This window comes from Neodiprion lecontei, chromosome 1 (genome assembly GCF_021901455.1).
Source record: "Neodiprion lecontei isolate iyNeoLeco1 chromosome 1, iyNeoLeco1.1, whole genome shotgun sequence".
Lineage (NCBI taxonomy): Eukaryota > Metazoa > Arthropoda > Insecta > Hymenoptera > Diprionidae > Neodiprion > Neodiprion lecontei.
The window spans coordinates 29457202-29484657 of NC_060260.1; the positions used below are offsets into that span (position 1 = coordinate 29457202).

General features: G+C 40.6%; 2 protein-coding genes across 5 annotated transcripts in view; one reads left to right on the forward strand and one right to left on the reverse strand.

The window, feature by feature from the left end:
* Positions 1–27456, forward strand: part of LOC107220136 (HIV Tat-specific factor 1 homolog) — a 48496-nt gene that overhangs the window by 11274 nt on the left and 9766 nt on the right. The window contains exons 1-5 of one of the 4 annotated variants that reach the window (XM_046729973.1): positions 54–187; positions 636–1227; positions 1482–1680; positions 1763–2122; positions 24509–24675. In XM_046729973.1, coding sequence (XP_046585929.1) covers positions 668–1227; positions 1482–1680; positions 1763–2122; positions 24509–24675 — 1286 coding nt within the window. In that variant the 5' untranslated portion in view covers positions 54–187; positions 636–667. The other 3 variants (XM_015658601.2, XM_046729974.1, XM_046729975.1) reach the window with 3 other exon arrangements.
* Positions 2109–8461, reverse strand: LOC107220137. The gene is made up of 5 exons (XM_015658602.2): positions 8070–8461; positions 4771–5052; positions 3927–4160; positions 3623–3857; positions 2109–3468 (listed from the first exon to the last, which is right to left on the reverse strand). The coding sequence occupies exons 1-5, from the start codon at positions 8104–8106 to the stop codon at positions 3198–3200; spliced, it is 1059 nt and encodes a 352-aa protein (XP_015514088.2). The 5' UTR covers positions 8107–8461; the 3' UTR covers positions 2109–3197.

The window sequence follows — 27456 nt, forward strand, 5'->3', positions numbered from 1 at the left end:
CAAATTTCAAAACAGTACCAATGACGTTAACCAGAGTACGCCACAGTCGCCGTCGTTTTCGTCCGTCGTTTACGCTATCGGCCGACTGACGTCGCGAGTCTTTTTAATTATTCTATTTTCCTTTATTGAAATTGATTTATCAATTCTCAAACTGACTGTCACACGCTGGCAAGCTTCCGTCAATGTGGTATGTGAGGAATACCGATATTAACCTAACTTCATCTGTCTCAACCTAACCTCTGTTGCGGGTTTATTTACTAACAAATTCAGTGAACTAGCAATAATTTCTGGGACTATTGATCCTTCAATGATTTTAGCAGCCTTACTGTTACCTGGTGTAATACTTTTACTCTAAAAGTGCGTTGGGATCGTCAGAAATTATACGAATTTAAAAAATGACTAACATAACCTTAAACCCATTTGAATTCATAGAAATTTAATGCCCGGTGCTGATCTCTCAGATCGCTGCCAAATAAGAAAACTTCTCGCTAGGTTGAACTTATACTTTTATGCCTTTGGAAATAGTCAAATATAAAACGTTGTTGGTAAGCAAGGTATCTAGAAATATTGTCGATTTTCTTGCAAACATCCTAATTGAATTCGCATTGATGATATTTATCTAAAAATTTTTACAGGCCCTCAAATAACAAGTGGCCACCAATCTACAATGAGTGACACAGTTCGGTTTGCTGCTGAGGACGAGCAGATAGAAGAATTTGACACAGATGATGATGATTCCGAGACCGAAACAGCTCCAACAAAAACAGCGGCGCCAAAATCTGCAGTAATTAAAAACATTGAACCGCGTCGACCCCTGCCGGTCAGATCTCCTTTGGTTAATCAGTACAGGCCCAAGAAAGCTGAACAGAAGATAACGATAAATATAAAAACGCCTCTGATAACTGAACCGCAGAAAGTTGCGCCGAAATCACCGGATAAAGAAGTAAGTGACGACAAAGGCGTTATTGAAAAGCCAGAAAAAGAACCGAAAAGCAACGAAAGTGCTGTTCCAAAACAAAGTGCAGATACAACAGCAACAGATTATGAAAAGCACTTGTCGTACGAAGGTTCTCTTTGTATTTATACGGAACCTGGAACTGGACGGAAACTGATTTGGAACACGGAGCAAAATGCTTGGGTGGCTAAACCGGACGAAAATAATTCACAGAATAAGCAGATGTCAGATAATTCAAATGAGCCTGTAAAATCTGAAGGAGAAATTTATGAGTAAGTAGTGCTTTTTAGATCTTAATGCTATGAAGGTAGTTATTTCAATGCTAAATGACTTAAACCAAAGCTGTTATCACCTAAAAAGTTTTGAAGATGAATTGAAATGAATAAGTTCCCAACCGAAGATGTTTTGATAAATTGTTAAACTTTGTACATCAAACTACTCTAAAAAAATCGTACACAATTGGTAATGCATGGTTGAGAAGTACTCAAAATTAATTTAAGTTATGTGCATCCACACAAAATTGCAGAGCATCCAGGCCTGAGGATGATGTGAATTCTGAAACGGTTGGCGATGAACCAGTCAAAAATACGACAGAAAGAACAGGACCTGAAGCTGCTATGCCTGGTGGTATTTACGGATTTGAAGGAGATACTCATACCTACACTGACCCCAATGACGGAAGTGTATACATGTGGGATAGAGACAAAAATGCATGGTTCCCCAAGGTGATTGTTTCACAAAATCACTTTTTTCCCATTGTCACTCTTATATTCAAGTTTTTTCTTATCAAATGATATTCCTTTTCAGGTCGACGATGAATTTTTGGCAAGGTATCAAATGAGTTACGGTTTCACAGATTCTTCTGCTGCTGAGCCGAACATTCCAGTACCTCAAGTGACAGTAGATCCGAAAACTGAGAAGGAGAATCGAAAAGCTGAGGCAAAAAGAAAGGCCCAGGAACCTTCGACGTGGTTCGAAGTCGACGAGGCTCACAATACTGCGGTTTACATCACTGGTCTTCCATTGGACATTACAATGGAGGAGCTTACGGGGATTGTTACCAAGTACGGGCTCTTGGCTCGCGATGACAAAGCTAAGGATAAAATCAAGCTGTACAAGGATGAGGATGGTCAACCAAAAGGAGATGCTCTCGTCACGTACATAAAGGTAGGAATTTTATTCCGTTTTATACATAAATTATTACACAACTTTTCTAAATAATTCAATGAAATCGTGTATATCTGCATTGAAAATCGCGGCTAGAAGCGGTGAAATAGGTATTACAGATTCTCGGATAGAGAAAAGTTTTAGCAAGATTAAAGTACGTGCTAATTTGTACAAACAGTCGATTATTGTGCCACTTGAGTTGCTTTTTGGCGCACAGATCTGTCTAAGTATGCATTCACTTGTTCTATGTACAATAGAAAAGCGTAATGAAATAGTTCATACATACATCGAGCATATAGAATTATTAAGTTACAGTAACATTAGCGACTTTTTCAAAGTCTGCACATATAAAACCGTTTAGCGGATATTCCCCTTTTCTGAAGTTATGTTTCTGAATTATCATCGTAAGATAAGGTCTCTTTTACTGCCGTAAAATACGAAAAATCGTATGTGCTTTTTAATTAATTTCTTCCGTGAATCATGAAAATTTTTGTGATCCGATTATATTTCAGCTTGGCGAATATCTGCTGTTCTCATTCTTTCCATTCGTAAAAGCGTAATTTCTGACTTAATATAAATAGGTATTTCCATTAATTATATTCACTGCTACAGTATATTTCAGAACTTAATAATACATAATTGTAAGTCTATTACTGTTTTTTTACGTGAAGCGGTCTGTTTTTCTCAGTTTTCAAATATTTCTCTTTACCAAAATTGTAACGATGATCGATGCAAAATTATTAGCGTAATACTGAAATTTGGCACCGATTTTGACACAGCGATCGCATATCACTGTTATCTTTTATGTCATTTTTCTATTTTCATTTGTACTTGGATATTCATTTTAAGTAGCGGGTAGGATTCGTTTGCAATAAATTACATTACACATACATGCATACATATATGTGTATATATATATATATAATATATATCGTTAGGGTTAATCGGATCCAGCCGCGGCGTTTATCCGCGGACGAATTTATTCGCGTTGCGTTGTCACCGTTTAATAATTAGGTATTTGTAAATGCTGCGAATTGTTTCGACCGAAAATTTTTTAAAATCCCCTTCTCTCGGTCTAATTTTTTAGCAATACTTCTTCGTCGAAGAAGTTGCTTAACGGAAATTGGATAAACGTCTCCTTCGGTTCTGCAGCAAGATCCTTCGGCTTAGACTCGGGTCTCAGGGGACTTTCTGTCGAAGTCTCTTTGCTCGGCGAATCCAGAGAGTTTTTCGCTAATATTGCGGCTTTAACCGGAGCACTGACCCATTGTTCTGGCTCCTTGTTTCCTTTCGGTTGAATCGGGTACAACCTGTCGCTCGCTTCCGCGCCTGGCGCCCATCTAGTTCTGTGGAGAAAATTAAATTTCATTATTAGTTTTCGTCCGGTCAGAGACTCAGGCTTGGAACTTGAAATGAAACAGTTTTTTTTCAACTGAAATAATATCTTTAAAACTTTGTAAGTGTATCGGTAGAGATGTGTGAAAATGAATCGCTTCTCACCTCGAAGGTGTTTCCACTTCCGTTTTCATCCCGTTTCCCGACATCGGATACGATCTCTTCGGCGTTCTCCCCGGTCGTCGTCTTTCCGTTATCAATACTTCGTTCCCCTCGATTGAGTTTTCGGCCAAAGTTTCATTTCCATTTGATTGAGGCCTTATTCGTTGCTTCCGTTCTTTCCCACCTCTGTGTTTCCGTTGTCTTCCCGCATGTCCGGGTGGCCGTTTACGGCCTTTGCCTGAAAATAGAGAGAGAGGCGTTAAATTTTTAACAAACATTGTTTCAAGTCAACTATTTATTGCCCTACCTATTCGTCCCACTCTTGTGTGACAAATGTAGGGCATTTCCTTGATGCACTCCCTCGGAGACCAACGGTAGTTTCGTCTCGGATTTATGACCGCGCAGTGCCATTTGTAGGTATCCTGGTTCTTGAATTTCAAATTGCCAAATCCGTTGTAGGATATTGCTTCCCCCGTTACACCCCATGTCCATTTCATTTCAGGCCAGTTGAATTTGGCGCCGATCCACCGTTCGAACGGCCCTGAGAAAAACGAGAAAATCCTTTCACGCGACGATTGACCAAAGACCTTTTTATAGATCCGGCGGGAAAAATTTTCTCGCTCGAAATGAAGGGGAAATGAATTTTTTTTTTTAATCTTTTCCATAAACAGATATTATATCGCGAATCGTGCCGTAGAATTCCGATTGCAAATAACGGGTCCGATATATATGTATAAACACTCGCATGAATATACTCGTACATCGGAATTCAGAGGTCGATCATCGTAATCTTGCAGATAATTCATCGGCTCTCGTATGCACGGAATATCATGATAAATATCGTGTAAATTGTCGAAACAGTGCGACAGTCACGTTGACTAAAATCTAATCGAGACAATTATTTCTCGCGTTTGTTTAACCCGTTGCGCAATATTCGTCGGTGTCCCAGTTTGATCCAAGCCCTTATCCACTCGATCGGCAATGAACAGAAGGACGGAGCCACTTCTCGGCTCAGCGTGTTCTGCTTCGACGATGACTCGAGGATTTATTACGGCAAATGATTTCGGCCGATGACTATCGACTCTCTTTTGCTGCGGGGTGATCGGATCACGAATATATTTGACGGGCAGCTTATCGTACGTTATACTTACTTAAATGTGGTAGCATCAGGTAGTTCCTTAATTTTTTGTTCATGCCCTTCCTCGTAAGGGTTGCCAGAGTCGAGTGTCTGTCCCGGCAGTGAAAGTGGGCTTCCTGCCAATTGGCTAAACCGGCGCTGAAGTAAAAGCAGTCACGTTTCAGTCGCACAAATCCTTCCGGGCATTCGTATCGTCTCATCATCAATTTCGATCTCGAATTTGTCGTTCGGTTTCTGAACGTCGGTATTTCGGGTACTTGAACGCTCTGGGGACTGTACTGCGCCAAAACCGTGCCTGGAAATAGAGAGTGAACATTTTCTCACCACCCGCATTTCTCTCAAGCTTATTATAGTCAATGATCACTCGGACAATTCTCAATTAACACCGCACGTGAATTATATTCACGAGCTGTGTTCCCATTGCAGTTCTACACGCTTATTTAGATATTCATCTATTTTCCAACCATAGATGTGAGACGATCCGGTAATTGAAATGGTTTCTGATACGTTTAGCCAGACTTTTGCCATTTCACGATAGCCGAGTTGTTCGCTCATATTCACAAAAAATTTGGAACAAAAAATCATTCGGTAAAAATATTAAGTTTCCGTTGGAAGGTTTGTTAGATAATATATAAAATAAAAAAAAGAAAAAAAAATAAAATGCTCGTTTGATAATATTAGTCATAAAAAATTGTAATCAATTCCGTACTTCCTGACATCGTCAAAATTACGGAGTACGCTACGAAGCGCAGCGCGCATGCATTGCAATTCTGTCGATCTGATTTAAAGGAATAAAAAATGATTCTCCCAATTTTTGCTTTACCGAAAACAGTGCATTTCATTAAGCAATCGGCGGGTTCGACGCCCTCTTAACGGCGCAAGGTATATACGGTATATCTGTAGGTATGTATACAGCAAAGAACGCATGAACGTTGATGTTATACGTATCCGTTGTACCGGAACATTACCTTTTATTTAACGCGTACCTATTCGCCTATTTCATTATTTTATCTATACGAGCCTGTGACATCATCTACGCACGAGGCGCCACGTGCTGTTCGAATATGTGCGTGTGTGTTACGTTCGCGTACAATCATACACGTCGCGCTATTTACACGCATGATACGGTTGATGCGGCTTCGGGTTCCTTCGATATTCCGCTACGTGCCAGTTGGAGTTTTTCGCACGCGTGTGAGCGTGCAGAATATGTTACACGTCGAATAGCGTCGTGCGGATTACCTGGCAGACGTGGACAATATTTATGCAGTTCGTATTTCACGACGTTGAGTAAATCTGTATTCAGCACCTGGGCCAAACATGGAATAGGGAAGTTCAATATCACCGTTGCGGATAAATCGCACAAATATCCCTGACTTGAGGCTCGTTTCTACCTTATTCTCACCGTTCAACGCCGTATTTCGTACAGAATTGCGAGATCGCATATTTCCAGTTGATTAGGAATTCACGAGTTTATTGACCGTGTTGCAGATTGGTCGATTATGTCATCTCATGGTCTCGTCTAATAGTCTTCGCTTGAGCCCAGCGTGCGAAATTATTGACAGTGGCAAACAATTTTCTTTTCGAAAATAACTCGCGTTATAATATGTCCGTAACAATTCACCGCGATGATGACCTTTACGGCTAGTCTTGCGATAAAATTTTAATGCGACGAGTTTTAGCTGTCTATGGACTTGGTTTTATTGCCGCCTATCTTTTGATCCGTTACACTCGCTGGAAGCGCGTTCAATGTCATATTTCCACGTATGGAAATTCTGAAATACAGGTTCAACCTACAGCCGACTAAATTTCATTACGGAAATTTCGGGAAAAATGTGTGGAATTTGCTCACAATCAGTGACGTCTCGACAAGCCTCATGTCGAAGTGCCAGTTTATACGAAACTGAAGTTAGCGAGCAACGTTACTGTAACGAAACATCAAAACTTCGTTATTGTTTCATTTTAAAATATCTTTCAACGAGTTGGCCTTTGAAAATATCAATGTGTTTTATTTATTGCGGCTTGCTGGATTTCGGACAATCCGAAAGGTGTAAAGCAACGATTTTTCCGAAACACGCATCGTTACAACAACGTTACCAACTTCGATCTCATCAGTTTATAGGTCTTGTCTTGTAAGTCGAGGTTTACGATCGCCGCGACTTTCATTCACGTAGATTGTGGTACAAGGCTGTAGGATAATCCGTCTCCGTTATTAAACACGGGCTTGCCGCAGTGTTTAAACATGCGGTCACTACGTAGGAACGTGTCGCTATTTCGCACGTGACAAAACCGGCCTACCTGCGCTGGTCAAATGTCATAATTATACGCGTTATGCTGCAGTTCGAATCGGATCTTATCCGTAGGTTTTTTTTCTCCATCTCCATTTGTCGGATCGATCGTTTGAGTCCAGGTTACTTCAACGCTTGTCGATTTCGCGAGAAGCGTATAATGGAACGAGAAATCCGATCCGACTTGAAACGGAGAACTGCTGCAGGTGTTTATAATGTAATATGCAGAAGACTATTCTCGAAACGCTGTAAATTTTCTACCGAACAATAAGAATTCCTTTGGCTTCTATATTAGAATTTTAACCAGCCGCGTTCGACATTTTAAAGGAGAGACGCTCCTTTAATAGTCGGAGAAATTTAGCGGGCGTCGAATGATTTCAGGCCAGTGAATGGGTCTGGACGAGAATAGATTCTGGACGCGCGAATATGTGTTGCTCGTATATTCTATCGGGTCAATCAGACGCTAGATCTCTAGGATTGTCCTATTGAATCGATGGGTTGGGATCACCGCGTCGACGAAATATCGGTTAGAATTGAAAAACTTTGTTTCCTGCAAAGGTAAAATTATGTGGATACGCTCGAATGCTTTCCGACTTGATTATAAGAAAGTTAAATAAAAATTGCACCGGATCCACTAGTTTGCGGACTGATAAGGTTCGCGAATTTGCTTCTATTGAATCGAGCTTATTCGAAGAGAAAAAGAAAATAAATTACTTCCTTTATCGCTGCATAATTTTTCCAATTATCAATTGCGATTATTTTATCTCTAAATTTATCGAAGAGGAATAGTTATTATTTTCATCCGATCAGTACACGGGGTCGACTGAAGAAATTCTTTCAACATTTCTATACCCAAGTAAGAAGCGCGGGGAATCGGATTCATTCACGCGGAAACGATCACGACGCAAAGAATCAGAGGACAGGAAAAAAGTGGTCAGTAAAAACAAAAACCGTACGGTCCGGTGAAAGTACGACAATAATACCAACGGTAATACCAATAATGATAATCATTATCGTTTTAATTTACCTATGGCACACAAAATTGCGATCACAGTCTTCCACATGGTGTGTCTTCTGTGTACTTAAAAAAGTCTTAAAAACTCGTGTTTCGTATACGCAGGCACTAAAAACTTGTGTTATAAACTCCTGGAGAGAGAAATCGTCACGATCGTCTCATCGTCGTTCCATCCCTATGTAGGTACAGCTATGTCCCCCATCCTAGAAATTATAATTTCACAAAGTACACTGTCGGCGGAGACGATGTTTCTCCGTCATACGACAAGTAAAAGGTCGGGTTTGACAACGGGATCGCCGAAGGTGAAACGCGACGAAGGCTGCACTCGACGGCCGCGGAGGTTCGCGACGGACTGATTCCTCAATCCTCCGGTACCAAACTGGCGGTGTGCTCTCCGTGTTCGTCTCCCGACGACGTTCACTGTACCGACCAGCATCCAGCAAGTAAAGCTTTCGGCACAAGCCCCGCCGTCAATTCGCGGCCTGACCTCATCGCCTGAGGTCACAACCCTAATACCTTACGCGTATACGTATATTCCACATTCGCCTTTCGCAGCTGATGCGTGTATATATGCACAGGTGCATGTAAGCGCCTTACCGACAAGAGTCATGCAGCTTTTTTATTTCCATTCAACGCAGACTGTATTGGAATTGCAAATTATTGGAGGGAGACATATTTCTTACCGTAAAGTAGGCGTGTGGTACATTGTACGATTAAATTGGATGGGTCCAGGTGCAACGTCGCGAATATCGCCGCCACCGATGTAACGTTAAAATCTTGGCAGGTAATTTGTCTGCCTCTGGGTAGTTACTTTTTTCAATTCTGTTTTCTACTTGCTCGCCGAACTTGCGGTTCGTCTTTGCGCTATCGCGAATCGTCGTTGTACTTTGGGTAACTGCTTTTACGACGAAACATGGTCAACTTCAGCAACTTTATAATATAAAACTCTTGACGATTAAGTTTCTGTGAAATTGCTTCTGTGCAATCTCTCCGTTGAACAGGTTTTTTTGCTCCGAAGAAATAATTAGTCAATGGCATTTATTCCATCTTCGCGGAACTTTTTATATTTCAAATGGCGAGCTTAAAATTGAAGCGAAAAAATCTGGTACGAGAATTCGTTTAACTTCAATACCGCGTCAACCGGTTCTTACGCCAAAGGTGATAATTTTTAAGGTGGGCTCACTTCCCCATATAAACCTATGACGATATCAGTGTAGCCTTGTTTTGCACCTAGGAGTTGTATACGGATAACTATCCTAACCTTGTCAATGAGGAAGGCGATTTGTAAACACGAGCTGCTGCTCCGTTTGTTAGCGCGTAAGTATTGTTTTGCTAATAATTTGTAGAATCTCTGCGCGGTAGAATCGGTCAGAAGTCATTGGAAAAATTTCAATTAATTACCACATCGGTGGAATATAATTATGTGTCTTGATTAAAACGGATGCGTCAATCGTACATAGTGAATAAGTTTCCATAAGAATTGTTTACGACACACTGCGACGCCGGACATCGTACAGCGTGGCGTGAAATGAGCATTCTTTAAATACACGTTACTATAACAGTCATGCAAGATTGTAGAGCTTGCCGCGAATCAGGAAACTGCGAGTTGGGACGTCGCTGTGTGTTCCACGTAGTAAAGTGCCTACATATTTAGGTACCAACAGTTTCCCAGATGTTTTCGGCTTGTATTGTATACACAAAAATGTTGCACATGAAACAACCGTGTTGTGAATTTTGAGTATACTAAACCTGAAGGTTTTAATAACGGGCGAAAAATGCCTCTTGACTTCTTAACAACGCAAATCGCTCGGCGAGCTGCGTTTGAAGAATAACCGAAAATGATGACGGGGAATGTGCGAGGGGGACTGCGATGTATCGCAAATACAGAATTGGCCAATTAGATTCGAGGCAAAATTACGAAGCTCCGAGCGTTTCTTTACCGGCAATGAGATCTCAATAACACGGACCGCAGTCACAAGGCATTGCCGATACTAGTCGGTCCCGGTCTTCGTAACAATTTTAACTTCGGTACGTAGGTACACCCGTTCATTAGCCTGGGTATAAATCATTGAACGGTTCAAAACGCGGTTCGGACGAATAAATTCAAGAGTAAAGGGAGGTTCACACCGGTTTCTTTGGTCCATTCTTTCCGCTGTGAATCAGTTTATTGTGCAAATCTTGACCGTCGACACAATCCTGGAAACACTCGGGACTACGATGATGGACTGCGGAAGTTGACGGATGGAAATTTTACGAACCGTTGAACGTATTTTGCAAAATTAGGTAATTAGGTAACGGCTGTATTGATTACAATTTTTGACATGCTTCGGCGCAAGCTCTTGATATCCTAAAACCTACAACATGATCTTTTCTGAGCACCTCTAAATCGAGTTGGAAATTTATTCTTACAGACAAATTTTACTGCCGGTATACTCGTATTACATTTCTTATTGACTTTATGACAGGCTCACGGGCTTCGAATGGTCATGTGTGAGTTATCATCTAATTTTCAGGTTCGGGAACAAAGGCAATCAATTACGCGAAGCAATTTTTTCCTCAACGTTAGCTTCCCAAGTGGCTCCAGTTGGCGCCTTAGTCCGAAGGTTGTCTATGGCAGTTGGCGCCTTGGATCGCAAAAAATTGCCACTTGCGAAACACGGGTCGTTTGTTGATCGAAGAATTAGGAACGTCGCTCAAACTAATGCTCCGATGGTCATCCGTTACACGAATTTAGTAAATGTGTTAAATCTCTTTCGCTACTAGTCGCTTGAGTGTAATTTTGGAGTTGAGTGATTTCGAGATTACGAAATGATTTCGAACGATATCGACACCTCAATCGCTTCGGCTAAACAACCCTCGCAGTGCCCAGTTGTCTTCTTATATCTTTGAAATCCCAACGCTTTCGAGGAACAATTCTGCGTGTGTCGGTTTCGGTAAAGTAGTCAGGTATTATACCTAGAACCTCGGACCGATCGAAGTGGGAACAGGAATTCATTCCCTCCTCCCTCCGTACCATTGTCGTACATGATGCCCTTATACACTAAGGTACATATGTGTAATGTATCCACACGGGCAAGTTTGTGGAGGTATATAATTCATTTGTAAGACACCTTTCGCCGCGAACGGTGAGTCATGGATGCAGCAGAGATTTCTCTTCAACAAACTGTGCGCGACGATGATGTTTCGAATCTCTGGGACGTCGTGTCTGCGTCTTACAAGTGCTCGTTGAGTTCGGCACATTTGGTGCGCTAAATTAACGCCACCAGAGAATTAATCGTAATCTAGGTCGATTGAAAAAAAAGAAGGTATTTCGAGGGTAGGTAAATTGATGTGGTAAAAAAATACAACGTCTTATATAAGACAGTGAGACGAGCAGAGTCTCGAAGCTTTTTGTAACGAAAGAGAGTGGCGGGTGAAAATTTTTCTTCCTCTTACTTTTCATGGGATCTGTACTGCGGATTCACACGCGTATTTATACACCGCAGAGGGCAGAATGCTCAGGTTCACAACCTATAAGGAGGTATCCCATCGATCCTCAGGGACTCGTACAAGCGTCTTCTTCGTAGGGGTTTTTCTTTTCCGTCATCTCGTCTTTCGTTATTTATTTTCCGAGTAAGGGAACGACGGCGAAGCTAATCAACGGCTTCGAGCAACAGGTTAAAGGAGAACTGGATTCGCATCACGGTTTACGATTCAGTGACCCGCGATAGACTCTATCGATTCCTGGATTTAGTCTGCGGTGTATTATACGGACAGCCTGAAGCCGTAGCGAGTGATGAACAGCCTTCAAAGAATCTTCTCGCGAACTTGAAGTATCCGCGTGATGTTGGATTAAAATAAAATAGAAGTGGTCGTAAATATCGGGGATCTAATAAACTCAGAGATTTAGTCGATTTTTATAAACAGACCGACGAGAGAATAAATCTTGGCTAGTCGCAATAAACATTCTTGTCTTGATTCATATTCAATTGCCAATTTCACTTTTTACTTATCTTCATAATCTATACACGGATATTTGGAATTCGCCATATCAATAAACAAACCCAGCAGCGCGTACGGTCTACATCCCAGAAACTGGTCTCTGTTGGTACAGCCAAATACGGTGCTGCTGCGGGGAAAATTTCACTTGCAAAATGCAACCGTCGGTTTAAAGAATGAATGAATGCTTAAACTTGATTTAATCTCTACAGTCTGTATCGTGTCATATTGCTCAATTAGATTTGCATTTTATCGCGAGTTGTTCCATATTTGGTAACGAATTTTACCTCGGTGAAGTTGTAAATATATGTACACATATTTCGACCGTTTCTTCAATTCAGTTTTGTAACTCATTGTCAATACGGCGATGAAAATCTCGGTATGTTGTTGTTCCGGCGTTAAAATATCCGTCCGTTGAATCACAAAAATTTCTTTTCCATCCACACGCGTCTTTCGTATGAAAAATATAAGTCACTGACCAATGTGACTGAGGAGAATTCGTCTAGCGCTAGAAATTCTTTCGCTTCGTATAGTCTCGAGTGAAAATTGAACCAAATTTTTTTTCTCTTTACTTTACATCTTGCCTCTTCGTTGAGAAAAAGTTGAACTCACACGTTAATATACAATCCGAAACATCGATGGGATATATTCCAGACGTTTTTTCCCTTCCAAGTTTATAAAAAGTCAAGAACTGTGTGTGGGCGAGAGCGATCCATAACCCCGAGTTTATAGACGGAAGTTGTTGGTTCAATCGACACACGTCATGGAAAAAAGAAAAGAACAAGATTAGAGAAAGAAAAAAAAAAAAAAAATTAAACAAGAAGTTTAATCGTTTTGGTTTTTGCATTCCGCTGATATAATAACGAGTGTTAATTTTACTTTTCATCGTACAACGGACATCATACACCGTATACAGTACGATCCCTGGATCAATTTTTTATTTTATCGGTTTAACGTCTCTGCAGTTGATGCCGATAGCGGCTCAATCTAAATGAAACCACGAGCTGTTTCTATGCGCCCAGAAAATTATGCGGTTACGTGATCCAGAATCTGTGAGCACCCGACAACCTTATCGCGGTTCACGAGATATTGCATACAATTTAACCGTTAATCAGCCGATTAACTCACCGTCTTATCTACACGGTTTTAATTAAATCACACCGTTGGCCGTGTTGTTGTTCCCGGAACCTTTCGTTCGTAATACATTACCTGTCCATCAATGCGTTTGCAATTAACTTGTTTCAACAGACGCGCGGGATACAGTGTCGGGTAAACTAGACGTCGCAACCTTTCAGGCGAGTCTGAAACGGTGACCGCAAAATGTTTCTATAAATATAACGTATGTAATAAGCCCGGGATTTATGCAGTGGCGCGTTATAACGACATAATACACGCGTTATTAATGCACACGGGATTTGCGATGTACAGTTAGACTGTCCAAGTTATCTCTTTTATTGCGTTATGCCTAAAACGCGTGTTCGCGTACTCACGGATGATACAAAATTTGTCTCTTTCACGTATACTACGTACACGGTTAAGTAGGTATAGAAAAGGTCAACTTATCCATTCTTTATAGTCTTTATCAGCTGCTTGTATTATTATGTTGCTTGGTAGGTATGCCGTGAAAAAAGGAAACATTAGTCGGTCATTTTACTGTTTTTTTACCTACATACTCGGATACGGCCACACTCCGTCTACCTTGCAAATGGAATTATAATTATCCGGCAGCGTTCCTTGAGTATAAATCGTGTTTAACCGGTGTGAAAATCAGAAGCGACAAGACTCTAATGAACACATTATACTATACCGAGCCAACAGCTGATCGCGGTCGAGAAGATTACAGGTTGACGACGATGAATGTCGCGATTTTTAACACTTTTTTTAACTTGTCTCCAGGCTTCTCGTAAAGTGATTTAATTCAAAAAGAGATTAAAAAAAAACAGGAGATTAAAACAAACAAAAATATGATTGATTGTATTGCGTAAGTCCGCTTCGAAATTTGTATAATAGGCGAAGATGTGGATAGTCTGGATAGAAATAGCAATTACTTTTTACACAATTATAGGTACACCCGATAAGTGCAAACTGAATAGTTTTTTTTTCTTTCCCCGGAGCGAGCACGTGCGGTAGAAACTTAGCTTCAAGTGATATCAATCCTTCGTTTGATGTTAGATACCGAAAATAATTTAACCAGCTATGTAAACTAGCCGCAATTTTTCAATTATTTCAATGACTAGGCCGTTGTGAAATGCTGTTAGAAAGTATGCCGCAGGTGCACGAATGTCGATCGATGATAGACGTAATATATTGAGAATTCTTTGCATGAATCGAATTGCATCCAGCTGCATGTTGCGATATTTATATGCGCGGAAAGTGTGTAAAATCATTGCGGTTTTCGATGCGGGTATAAAAATTGCATGTGAAATATGGAATTTGCATAGAATTTGTCCCCGCAATTTTTAAACTGCTGTACAAAAGTTGCGAAATTAGCAATTTAAATGGCTCGTGGTGTCGCGATGAGTCAAAGCTTGTTTTGATCAACAATTTATCTGCCTAAAAGTAGTGAAAAACTTGGTCACTTGTTTGTTCGGGCAAGTTATCGCGGCTCTCAGCTCCTATCACCATCGGTTACACGAATGTGTGCGGAAAAAACGTTTCGTCGAAATTTCTGATGCCAGATTGTGAAAAAGTTGGGCGAGCCTGGGTCGAATTTCTCACATGGAAGCTCGAGCGATAATAAAACGAAGCATTATGTGTTTCAAGGAAAAAATGCGTCTGACATCATGGAACAACATGTACGACGAAATGTCGCGTAAAATGTGAGGATGCTAATTTATATTACTCATGTCGTAACCCGAAAACGATGAGCGAGAATTTTCACGGCCAGGCCCGATCCGATCGATCAGTTCTGTATTTTATTCCTCGTTAATTTTGACCGTCCAACGATCGTTGATTTTTAATTGCCCAATAACGCTCTCCGCAAACGTAACTTTACGAAGATGTCCTCGCCGCTCGAATCAACTCGTGAGTCACGGACAATTGGATAGCCATACGTGTCTTTAGAAAATATTGTGGGAAGTTTTTTATTTGAAAAAAGTCAAGCGTCGATACCAGAAGAGGATCTCAATATTCAGCCTCGGTATTGAAAAGTAATTAATAATGAAGAAGAATACAATTTGCGGAAATTAGGTGTATTTTCGACGTGATCCATCTGTAGATAACGAAAGTATACGTGGGGTAGAAAGTTTTTTCGGATAAATTGAAAACTTAATCTCGTGCCTATTGCAATGGGGTGAAATTTTGTGTATTCTTCGAGTTATTACTCGAGTATTTTCTCTTCCACATGAATCGTGTCATCTTGATTGATTATCACACACCGAGTCACATTCCCTGGGATATTTTTCGTGTATTTGCATATGTCGGTCGCATCTTTGCGCACGTCCAAGCTAAAATTAAAAATAGGTAGAATACCTACGCCCGATCGTTCTCTAAATAAACAAGTAGGCAAAATGTGAAATATAAAACCGCCGTAGGTCTGGCCAGATATTTGCGAAGCTTCTACTCTCAGATCGTATTGCGTTGCAAGTAAATGGGATCCGTGTAAAGGGCGAGGAAAATAGTTAAATGAAACATGGGAAATGAAATCTCTGTCGTTTCGTTAGCTTTAGTAATTTTTCGAAACAAGTGTCCTCTTTTTTCAATCTTCTTAAAAATCATCTCCATGCGATATTCCGCAGCAGCGTTTAAACTAACGACAAAATGTTGTCCCTTCATTCTGATGTTGAAAAGTGTACTCGTAGAAGATAGAAGAATAGCCTTAAATATATGCGCATTTGTAAATATTTTGCTTCCTTTCACCGTTTGTAATAATATTTAAAAAGCTTAGTCGATATTGCGTAAATTATACTTTATCGAAACTTTCTTCTGTAAATAATTATGAGATATTTTGTCGGGGCGCTAAGTCAATAAACATAACTTTTCAGTTTCGCTTGGAGCCCAAAATTTTCGATTTAGAACTGCAGAATTCGCTGCTACAGGTATAAGACAACTCTTTCGTCATGGTAATCATCGACTGGTTTTCCTTTTTATCTTTCTTTCCTTTCGTTTTTCCAATACCGAATCGACCGCCGGTTGCATTGCGTACCAACGCGTAAATCGCGTTTTGACAGAAGAGATAGCGGCAAGCTTTGAGGAGAAAATAGTTTTTATCGCACGTGGTTCATACGTTCCGTGATCTACGTAACAACGAAATTGCATCACTTGTGCTACTTGTACCGAATTCCTAATGACCCGGTGAAAATTTACATCTATTTTCTTTTCTTTTCTTTTTTTGACGCTGTTTTTCTTCTCTTGTCATCCGATTACCGCGACAGCTGACAACGGAGAAAAGTTCAACCAATTATGTGTATCCAGCAGAATTTTCGCATCCAATTTCCACAACGGAACAGATATCGAGGATGTCGCCGAAACCTCGCTATATTCTCTAGCGTCCGATCGTAGGTACGTGACGTCATCGTTGCGCAACTATTTGTCATTTGGCAAACGTGGAGTCCTATACTGGAGCTTGGCGTCACCTGTGTCAAGTTATTGGAGAAATCGCGTCATCGTCGACGCGCCCAGATTTTTGCATTTTTATTTTATTGCCACCGGTTTGAGGTGTAATTATCATCGGCGCGCATACGCATCGCTCTTGTCATTCGCCTTAGGGTATGATATTGTTTTTTTCTTTTTATTTTTTTATTTTCTCTCCCTCGTATTCAATAACGCCTCGTTGTAGCGATTATTTTCAGCGATGACAATGTCGTACATTCTTGTGCAACGCTCCTGATTCATGGCACGACTTATCGACGTTGTGACATTTGTTATTCATTTTCTAATTTGTAATTCGTATGCGTGCATGCTTGTGAAACATCGTAATCGTACGATTTAAGGTTCTATCGAGGGAAAATCCTGTCCCTTTTTCTCACACTGATCACCACGGCTCGGTGAAATCCGTTCGAGCGTTAAGTAATTTCAATTATGAATATCCCCGCTCGTAAAACTCGTAATCTCCTTCAATTACGGTTATACTTTTTTCTCCAATCAACCGGGCAGCGAGTGGTAGTGGTTAATTAATTTACGAGTCTCCCTTATCTACGCCAACGCTGCAGCTTACAACGACTAATTATAACTAACTGGTTTTTCGTCTCACTCGTATTACATATCTGTGAGTATTTAATCATGTTTCACCCCCTCGCCCCCGACCCTTTTTCCCCCCTGAGCCTGCAAATTGATTTAATATCAATTATATTTATTCCTTATTGTCGTATTATGCGTGATATTGAATCACGAATCGTTAGTATAATAATTATCATGCTGTATTACGTGTAAACCTTCGAGCGTGACGTGATCCGTTCTAACTATATAACTATGGATCTACGCTTCGCGGTAATTCACCTTCAGTGATTTTCTTCTACAAGGATAGGTCAACGCTATAAATAAACTTAACAATTTCTTGCGATTTTGCATTTCGTATTATAGTTTTTCCTATTTCGCAATCGCAATGTAAACATGTTGTCATCCGTGGCGTGATACTGCAGATTTATATGTAAATGTATGTATTCTTGGAAATTAGATGACAGTTGAACGTTGATATCGTCGGAGTTTATTTTTTAAAACAATTACTGGTTATTCGATCATGTTTATTTGAATCTTATCCTGCAGCTAGTTTTCCCGTACGGACAGAAATGTCATTGACCCTCATGCCGCAATACTTAATTGTTGGTTGGATACACTCATTATCGATCACTTGTTGGTCAATTTTTACTTTGACAATTCAATTACGTACGCGTTATTAGCCGCTCGATGACCCCGCGTAACAAAGTGTTTTCATGTCGTAATTCTTACCGTTCAGAGTTCACAATTCACAGTGATATAATTACAATTCGCAAAAGTTACCAATCTCTGAGTTTTATCAGTAGATAAATTGACCTATCCGCGTGTTCGAAAAAAAGAGCAGACAATCGTATCTTTGATCTAGGCACGAGGATGAAAGTGTAAAACTGACTTTCGAGTATGTGTAACAAAGATTGTAGTTTTTCACTTCCATTTATTGACCGTGTCAAACATTTTTTTTCTTCAAAACTTGGAAGTGAAACCTTGTAACAATCGAACGAAAATAGAGACACTACTGCAGCGGTACTTTCGACCAGTGCTGTACGATTTAGCCGGCCAAGACCGTTAACTTTGCTAATTAGCTAAAAGTTAGCTGGCTTTAGTAATTAACCGGCCAAAATAGTTGACTGGTTAACCGGCTAAGCCGGCCAAAAATAACTAAACAGCTAATTTTAACCGGTCAAACCTAAAAATGCAGAAAATCAACGAGCAAACGAATTTTCCATCTTTTGAATTCGAACTTCTGACTAAAATACCGCATAAATAGACGTTTGTCACTTACGATTAGACAAGTTTTTGAGCGAATGCAATTTTAATATTACCGATTAATGTAATAACCGTAGTTGGGAAACAACACGTATTAAATTATTCGAAAATTTGCGGAGCTTTTTGAGTTACTTTGAAAAGTTAACCCAAACAAGTATGTCACGATTTGACGGACGTTCATTTTTATTCTTAGCTCAGCTGATTAGTATTGATTGATCAACTTTTTAGGCAGTTTGAACAATTGGATGACCATAATTCTGCAAAGTGAATATAATAAAACTTATTTCAGTCGCAAGTTCCAAACTGAAAGATGAAAAATTCATTTGCCTGTTGATTTTGTACATTCTCAGGTTTAACCGGCTAACTATTTTGACCGGCTAATTGTTTTAGCCAGCTAACTTTCAGCTAATTAGCCCAGTTAACTGTCTTGACAGGCTAAGCCGGATAAATCGTACAGCGCTACTTTCGACTCTAAAAGATTTTCGACTATTTCGGTCTCACCCAGAGCCTGAGGCTTACATGTGTCGCGAAGAATAAGAAGTTGAACAAGAACTGACATACAGCATCAACCTTGGCCGAATGTTAAACGGGATAGACCTGCAGTGTAGCACGCTTCATTTCATAATACCTACCGCACGTAATACGCGAGCGTGACTCAGAGATCGGAGGGAAAATGCAAAGGAATGGATTCTTGGGTTCCCACATCTTCTCTCCGTAAGTACGCATGTTAGAATAAGCGGCGTAACGTAACGGCTCGAGTTCTTACGAGACCGGAGCCAGCAGCCAGAATCATCATCCAAACGTTCTAACGTTCCTTCAAGTAAGGTAGCGAAATCCGAAAATTAAAATATTGAGAAATACCTTGAACCACCAATGTTTTTACTGAGTTACGATGGTGAAATTGAAGTGCATTTTTCTATTTCCAAAAAGTTTAAACACGTTTTGTTGTCAGCTCTGGCTGGTAGCTTCAGCTTCATCGAGTTCTTGGGTGGTCCGAGCCGCTCCGAGCAAGTGGAAGGGTTATTTTTCATAACGCGGTATACGCGAGGTCTCATCCCGTTGTCCTTGACGGCGCTGAGAGTATATAATAGGTGAAATTCAGAAATGTATCGTGAAATGTTTACCGCGGGTATAAGGTGGATGGAAGAAAATCTTTTCCGACCTCAAAGAAAAGAGCTTCGAGATCGGCTCCGGCAGTTTACATTGAAACGAGCGATTTCTCACTCTCGCAATTTGATATCCAACAGCATTCGCTGGTTATTAAAAGAATATTTCAAACGGTCGCTGACCCTTCACCGTCGAGTGCTTGTACTAGACGTATATTCACGGGGTGATCGTAAATCTGTAAAAATCTGTAATCAGTCCGCATTACGGTTACTGCAGGAATCCACGTATATATGTATAACACCGCGCGCTCGTATCTCAATTTTTATTGTTCATCGTCAGTTTATTTCCCTGTCGTCATTCGTCTCTTCTGTCGCCTTTCACGCTACTCCTGTTATTGACGCAACGTTTCCAGAGAAAATGTCGCCGTCGTATAGTTTGCGCGCAGAAATAAGGTTTACGCGATGTGGAGACCGCCTTCCGCTCGCTCATACATCACCCTGGTGATGTCATTCGTTCGGTTTTAGCAGTCATGGAACTTCAATTTCAATTCCCCAATATATTTCTCGGAAATATCTCGTTTGATCTCTTATCTTGGCAGTTCAGCGGATTCGTACGCACCAAAAATACTCGAGACGCTGCAATACTCTTCGATGATTATAAATGTTTTACGATTGAATCGTCGAGCCATGTGGACCGTCGATTGCTTTGGGTCGCCTGAATGAAATGCCTGTATCTTGAGCAGCAGGAAGGCTATTCAGCCAGGGTTGCAAATGGTTTGTTATTAATCACACTTACCACGGACTGTAATTACGTCAAATAGAACAAATGATTATGCACGGGAAGAGAGAAGGCCTGATTGATGCTCGTCAATCGACCACCGGCACACTCTTGGCTATTGAAACATTCGTGAGACTGCGGTTTGTTTGATGCATCTTCTGGTATTTCTTTACTACCGCCATTAATTCATACTCCGCTATACGTTATAATGCAATTTATTTTACCAATGTTTGAAAATCCTCATCGTTTCAAGCTCCATTTCTAGAAATGACGATTTTAGGTCAACCGGTCAAACGGCGTGCCAGTGCATATTCTAAGGTTTAACTGTTCGTAGTTATTTGCGTAATCTGACGACCGACGGCAAGTCGTAATACATACAACGTAAAGTCGGAGACCAGCGCTTCTGCATCGCGCGTGCCTTGACTTCGGAATTGCCTGTGCATACGCGTTGTGTGCCAGCGTGAAATACTCGAGTTTAAATTCGCCACGCCCGTTTCCATACTCCACGCTCCAACTTCCACGACACGCATTTCGTTCGTGGCGCATCTTCGCTCGATAACGCTGCATTTCGGCCCGAATATTCCTGGATGATCGAGTAGCTCGTGCCATTACAAGCCTTCAAAAGACTCTCGGCGGCGCACGCGGTAAACGACGTTGAACAGAGCGGAGCAAATCACTCGGTCAAGACGTCAGGATTAATTAAACGAATATGAATTCATACGGTGGAATGTGCCCCTTGCATTCGTCCGGTCACTCTCTCAATCTCTCAATCTCTCAATCTGTCGCGATAATAATCGATCCGTGCTCTTGTCGCGTATACGTCTCGGTTAGATCGATTGCTCGGAATCAGAGGCAGTCTTCGTTCGTAATTGAACGCAGTTTGCGCGATGACAGCGATCAATTTTCAACTGCGTTTCGTCGTCGTAAAGGACAAAGGGGTCTTTGGCTCAGAGCCTCTAGGTTTCCGACTTTGGCTCGTTCCTTTATTGCGGTACCTTGGGATCAGCTAAATCGGTTAGTCCCTCTTCACTCATGCGGTTGTCCACACGTCAAGAGTCGCCGTGGGTTAATATTGTCATCCGAGTTATGTATATGGAAATTTGAAATTTACTACCACGGGTTGTTGTTGCTTTCTGCGTTGCGTTGAACCGCAACTCCGAATGAACGATATGTGCTTTTGCTGTCAGAGAGAACGAAAACCTTCCAAGACATCCTGCCAGGCTAATTTTATTCAACGACTCCACCGCAGTCTTTCAGTTTTGTGAAACTGTACAGTTTTCTCTTCTACTCGAGATTTGTTTGCCTCGCTGATTCATCTCGTTCGCCTTGCAGCCGTCAGAGCTTGCATTTTTAACTCGTGACAGGCTTGAGACTGTTCCTCGATACCGTTGCGGAGATTAGCCGCTGAAACTTGTTTCGAAACAGCGGTGAAATTTTTACTTTTTTAACAAATTTGCATTCTTACCGCATGCAACTAAAACCGAACGAATTTTGAATCGACAAGCTTAGGCATTGTTCGCGTAAGTTTTAAAAAATTAACACTTGATTCGCGACGAGTCTGTCAAGGTGGCTAATTGAAAGTAATTTGCGAAATTTTAGAATGACTTTCAAGGAGTTGACTTTGCAAAATACGAGTATATTCTATTTATCATGGTTTATTAATTGGAGCCATTCCTAATGGTGCGAATTAACGATTTTTCCTAAACATAAATCGTTACAGTAACGTTATTAACTTCATCCTCATAATTATTACTGGGCTTCCTTAAACGCGTCATGGTCTTAAACCGATCTTCGAATTAATCGTACAATTATACAATTCGGGTCGCGGTTAAGAAGTCTATAGGCGATAATCGATCTTCTGTAATTTATCTCTTTCCTGTGTGCGGTTATTTGTTATAAATTCAGAACACGAATTATGCAGTTGCGAAAGTTCATTTCGGTTCGTTTTTCTGAAAAACGATAAAACAGGAATTTTTTACTCATTTTTGACTCATCATGACATTTGATTTAACGTATAGAATAAATAATAATTTTTTCACCTGTCTTGGTTTCTGGAAGTCAGGACACGTCTTTCAGAGCAAGTTGTAGGAGGAAGATTTGTTATTGCTTCAGTTTTATCGCTTACGAATGTAGTAACCGAGTGATTCGGGTCGAGGGCAATAAAAATTTGACCGGTCGGTTTCACATAGCTGATGCGAATTAATATGTTACACCCGACTATACTTTTGATACCGTAATTAGCTTGGCGTTGAACATCGTTATTCAATCAGCACGTTCGCAAATGTTCTAACGCGTATAATCTCACCTTATGTATACGCTAATCACGTTTGGGTTCGTCCATTGTGAAATACGCAGGTTAAATTTAAAGCTTGTAGTAAAAATACGTAGACTCTATCATGATACGTAAACGTTACACGGAATCTTGAAGAACATCCTGCGCGCCTTAATAGTGAAATAAATTTTCGCTCATTTTTCAAAACCGTCATTGTTTCTGAGAAAAATTTAGCTTATCCCGAGCCACATCGTATATCGTTGTATATTACGACCTGCCAAACTCGTGCCAAGCACGTGGATCAAATTATCTAATTATCCGTATAACTAATTATACATATATTGCGTGTATACCGACAGAGTGGGAGGTATTATCGTAACCGATTTTACGAGTTTCCGCCCGTAAATGTTTACGCCGATCAAAATACATCAAAGCCGTTCGCCTCAAGGCTTTTTGAAAAACCATTCACCGCTACCCAACTCGTAAAATAAGTTGGCAGAGATAGGTTTTTTGGGTCTCATACCGTTTTTTCCCTATCAAAAGAAGTGCGGGTACATATCCGAGAACTTCCTCTGTACACCAATTTTCTTTCCCAGTTTTGCGGTTCCATTTGATATCGGGTTTACAATGTCGTGTCGATGAAATCACAGATTGAAACAAGTATATTCGGAATCACGCTTCGTTGGATACAATTTTTACAGACGCTTTAATTGTCCGCATACGTGCGTACAGTATCGTCCGCGTTGTAGACGGTTGTTTGAATCGAAAAAACAGCGAGGTTGTCTAACTGGCTGGAGGAATTGCTTTAAAAGCTATTTATTCTGGAATAGTCGGCTTTAAATGAAAATTCATTCAACAGACATGACTCACTATGGTTGAGAGATGCCACGGAAGCTCAGACCACCTCATCGAGCCGCTATAATTAGCTATTCCTCAGCTCGCAGTGAATCGCTTATGCTCGTAAGATATTGATTTTTAACTGTTGAATTTACGATCGTTTAACAGGGGCGTCATAAAACGCGGGACAATACACTGTTTAAAAAATTATCCACGGCTTCTTGCAGAGGAATTCGCCGTTCTCGACTTACTCCATCATTGACATTACGTGAGGTACTCACTCGATAATTTAAAAACAGGCCGTGTTCCGGCGGTGTTGTACGTTAAATCGCATCTTCGTGCCGTTACCGGTTACGAATTTTTGGTGGCGAATTATTTAAAGTAAAGATATCAAACTTTGACTAAACATCCGAAGGACAAAATGCCGGAAGAGCGTAATTCCGACAAGGCAAAGTTCCGAACGTGCGAAAATGAGAAAATTTAAAAATCTGTAACATCGAAATTCCGAATGATCTATCATTTTCAGTTCCGCGAATTTCTGGTTCGGCGAAATTTCACCACTTTGATCTTTCTGTGTTTTGAATCATCGATCTTTTTATCGTAGGAATTATGGTCCTTCAGATTTTCGGTTTTTCTGATTCCTTACAACCACTCTTTGAGTAAACTACGCTGTGTGAGTAGATTTTAATTTTCGGAATTTTACCGTATCGAGACTTTGTTTTTCGGAACTTTGCTCTATCGTAATTCGAATTTTCGGAATCTTGCATTTCGGAACTTTGAGCCTTCGGATTTCCGACTATTCGAAACATTGTTGTTTTGTAAAATTTTTGATTTCTTTTTCATTTCGTTACTTCAAGTTTCACCACCACATAATTCGGAATTAGACGGTTTCGTAACTTTTTAAATTCGGAACTTCAACCCCGCCCCGCAGTCTACAATTTCAACGGCAAGACAGAGTACCGATATTATACGTTCGTTCCGTAGAATTGGTTCCATACTTGTTCATCGGAGGGAATGAAAACGGTATGGTATGTCTGAAATTTCGACGTTCTGTTTTCAGGTGGAGTCTGTCAACCTCGCTCTGCATCTGTTGGACGGATCGCAAATCAGAGGCAACACTTTGTCGGTCCAGAGAGCAAAGTTTCAAATGAAGGGAAAGTACGACCCGGGGCTTAAACCTAAGCGAAAGAAGAGGGACAAAGAACGGGCGAAGAAGATTCACGAAAAGTAAGTCGGACTATCTGACTTATTGCCTTATGTAATACGATCCCAAGAAGCTTTCATCTCTTTGTTTTTACAAGCCTCCGCGGCGCTTCGTTCGTATCGTAGCCTTTTGTTGTGTCATTCTCAATGGGATAAAGGAACGAATTGTTGAACCGGGTGTCGATCTCTTTCAAAGAAAGTGAATATATAGCCACCATTTGCATATATTTTTCAACGTCTGGTAGTCGTGATTCCGACTAGGCAGACAGTTTGGCGCACCCAGAGAGACAAGTTGCAGTTACCAGCGCCAGCAGCTGTGCCCTCATGCCGATTGTTTATTACTGATAATTTTACACTCCGCACTGTGCGCTGCTTCCACTGCCACTGCAACTGCTACCGACGCTGTTCCAGATACTTTGCATTTATCCACGAGTCGTATAAACTCGATTTCCGCCTCTGCGAGCAAAAATAGTGCCCGCTTTTCAATTGGACGCATCTTTTTTTCCATTCCTGCATATCGCACTGCGATGAGAAAAAGATCCTACAAAAGAATATTCTCATTCAAATATTATACCGCGCGTACGTGTAAATGAATTTAAAATTGTATTCGGCTGTCTTCCGATGCCGATGATTATACCTGGGCTGATCCGAAATCAAAACCGCGGGAGTCTTATACAAGGGGTATGTTTGTATTTTGCCTGAGAGAGTTATGCGGAGAACGCATATATCTTGAAACTTTGCCAAAAAGAAAACTAAGGTGCGAGGCGGTTTTACAGCCTTTGTCCGCCGCACCGACAGTTCTTCTACTTCTCGAAATTAGCATAGTTTGAGAATTCGAATCTCACAGTTTTACGGCTAGCCTCTTAGTCCTTGGTTGGTCAACCCGGCTGTACATATATGTAATATATATATTGTACGTATACCTGTACCTTGAATATTTATCGTTGTTCGTCACCCTCGACTCTACTCTGGCCACGTAAGGTTTATACCGTCTAGTCTGCAATTAATAGATCGTGTGTGTGAGCTGGTGTCAATCAGGAACAAGACTAACAATAATAAAGTCCCTTTCGGAGAAGACCTTGAATTCTGCAAAACCAGTCGGATCTCGAATATAGACGAAAAGTTTTTTCGACTAATCGCGGCGAATACATTTCGCTGCAAATTTACGGCAATCGATATTTCGAGTTATTGCAAAATACTTGTGCAGTTATATTTCTGAAGCGTCCTTTTTCCAACAGTGTCGTTAATCTCAACGTTTATCTGTACGACTATTCGGGAATCTCGCGATCCTTCGTCCTAGCTTTTTTTCTATTGCTGGATTCTCGACATGCTGGCTCGTTTCATTCCTTTCGGACACTGGATGATTTTCTTTGTAAGTAAATTAGTTGGGGAATTTTCACTCCAAACATCGCGGTAAGATTATAGGCTATATCTGAAGAAAACCGTTTTCTAACCGTTTAAATTATTTCGGGCCCTTGAACAACGGTTGCTCCGTTTGTCTCGTCGTCGGTTGTGTGCACCGAGTGCCGGTGGTGAGAAATCAGAGTATCGAGGTACGCGATCCTTGGTTGGTGAAAAAATTGTAGAATTCCGGTTGGTCGCCTCTTTCGCCGAAGTATACAAGACCGTGGAGAAGAGGAGAGTCGAACGCAGCCAGACTGTCTGTGCCGGGCCTTCGTTATTTCTCGGCTATGTACTTTTTCCGTCGCATCGGTCGGTAATGCGAGAATCTCGTCGTCCTCTGATTCATGAACTACGACTGGGTTCGACGCCCGACTAAAACCGGTTGCACGATGCCTGAATTACGCGTACTTTCAAAGTTATATCGCACAATCTTGAGACTTGTAATCCATGATTTTTATCGGGAACACTTACTGCGGCTGACGGTAAATTCAAGTCGGACTGATAATCGAGAGAGATCTTTATCTCTGTACTGACAATGATACGGTAATTTACATTTGGCCGTTTATGTGAAACTATGTATCGTCGGATCGTTAATTTTATTCCCAATCAAATAGAAATTACATGCCGTTACGGTGGTAGAAAATGTAATACATACATTGGAGTGTATCGGAAAAAAATAATTGACGGTTTTCCACTGTGGCACCTCCTAAAAAGTTTGTGCGGGTTAAAAGAAAAATCTTGTGCAAAGATGAGCGTTCTACGTTGTATGAAAGGTCGCGCTAATTAGATGTTTCACTTTTTGTTCACATTTCTTTAAATCTGTGAAGAAACACGATGTAGCAATTCAATTATCATTCGTTTCCTGACCTATACCTTCACCCCAAAGATCACGATCCATAACACAACGATATACCAATCGGGAATCTTATCCTCCGATATTAATTAATTAAAAGTTGACGTTGAATTACAATCATATCGTGAGATTGAATTAATATGAAAAATGTCGTCAGATAGACTTCTCAAATATCAACTGGAGACTTGATATTACAAGTGTGGGTCTTCTTTGTGACGCAAATTGATGACATGATTGATATAAGCAATAAAAACGACTCTATTCACGAAACATGATAAATTCAAAAGAATTTATTCAAAGTGAAACATCAACTCAACGCGATCTTCCACATAACGTAGAACGCTCATCTTTCGACAGAATCTTTCTTTTAATCTAATCAAACGTTTTAAGAGATGCCACGGTGGAAAATCGGAAACTATTCTTTCCTGAAACACCCTCGTGTACATTAACTTTCATTTAGTTCTCTGCATTTTTATTCTCCCTCAAATTTTCAGTCAGCTTATTCTACTCTTCGTAGAATTCCTATCACCTTGTACGTTTCGAGTTCG

Coding starts and splice junctions, on each gene's coding strand:
- LOC107220137 (XM_015658602.2), bottom strand. CDS start 8,106: ATGTGGAAGACTGTGATCGCAATTTTGTGTGCCATAG. Junction 5,053..8,069: donor CGCAATTTTGTGTGCCATAG/GTAAATTAAAAC, acceptor CTCTATTTCCAG/GCACGGTTTTGGCGCAGTAC. Junction 3,469..3,622: donor GAAGTGGAAACACCTTCGAG/GTGAGAAGCGAT, acceptor TTTTCTCCACAG/AACTAGATGGGCGCCAGGCG.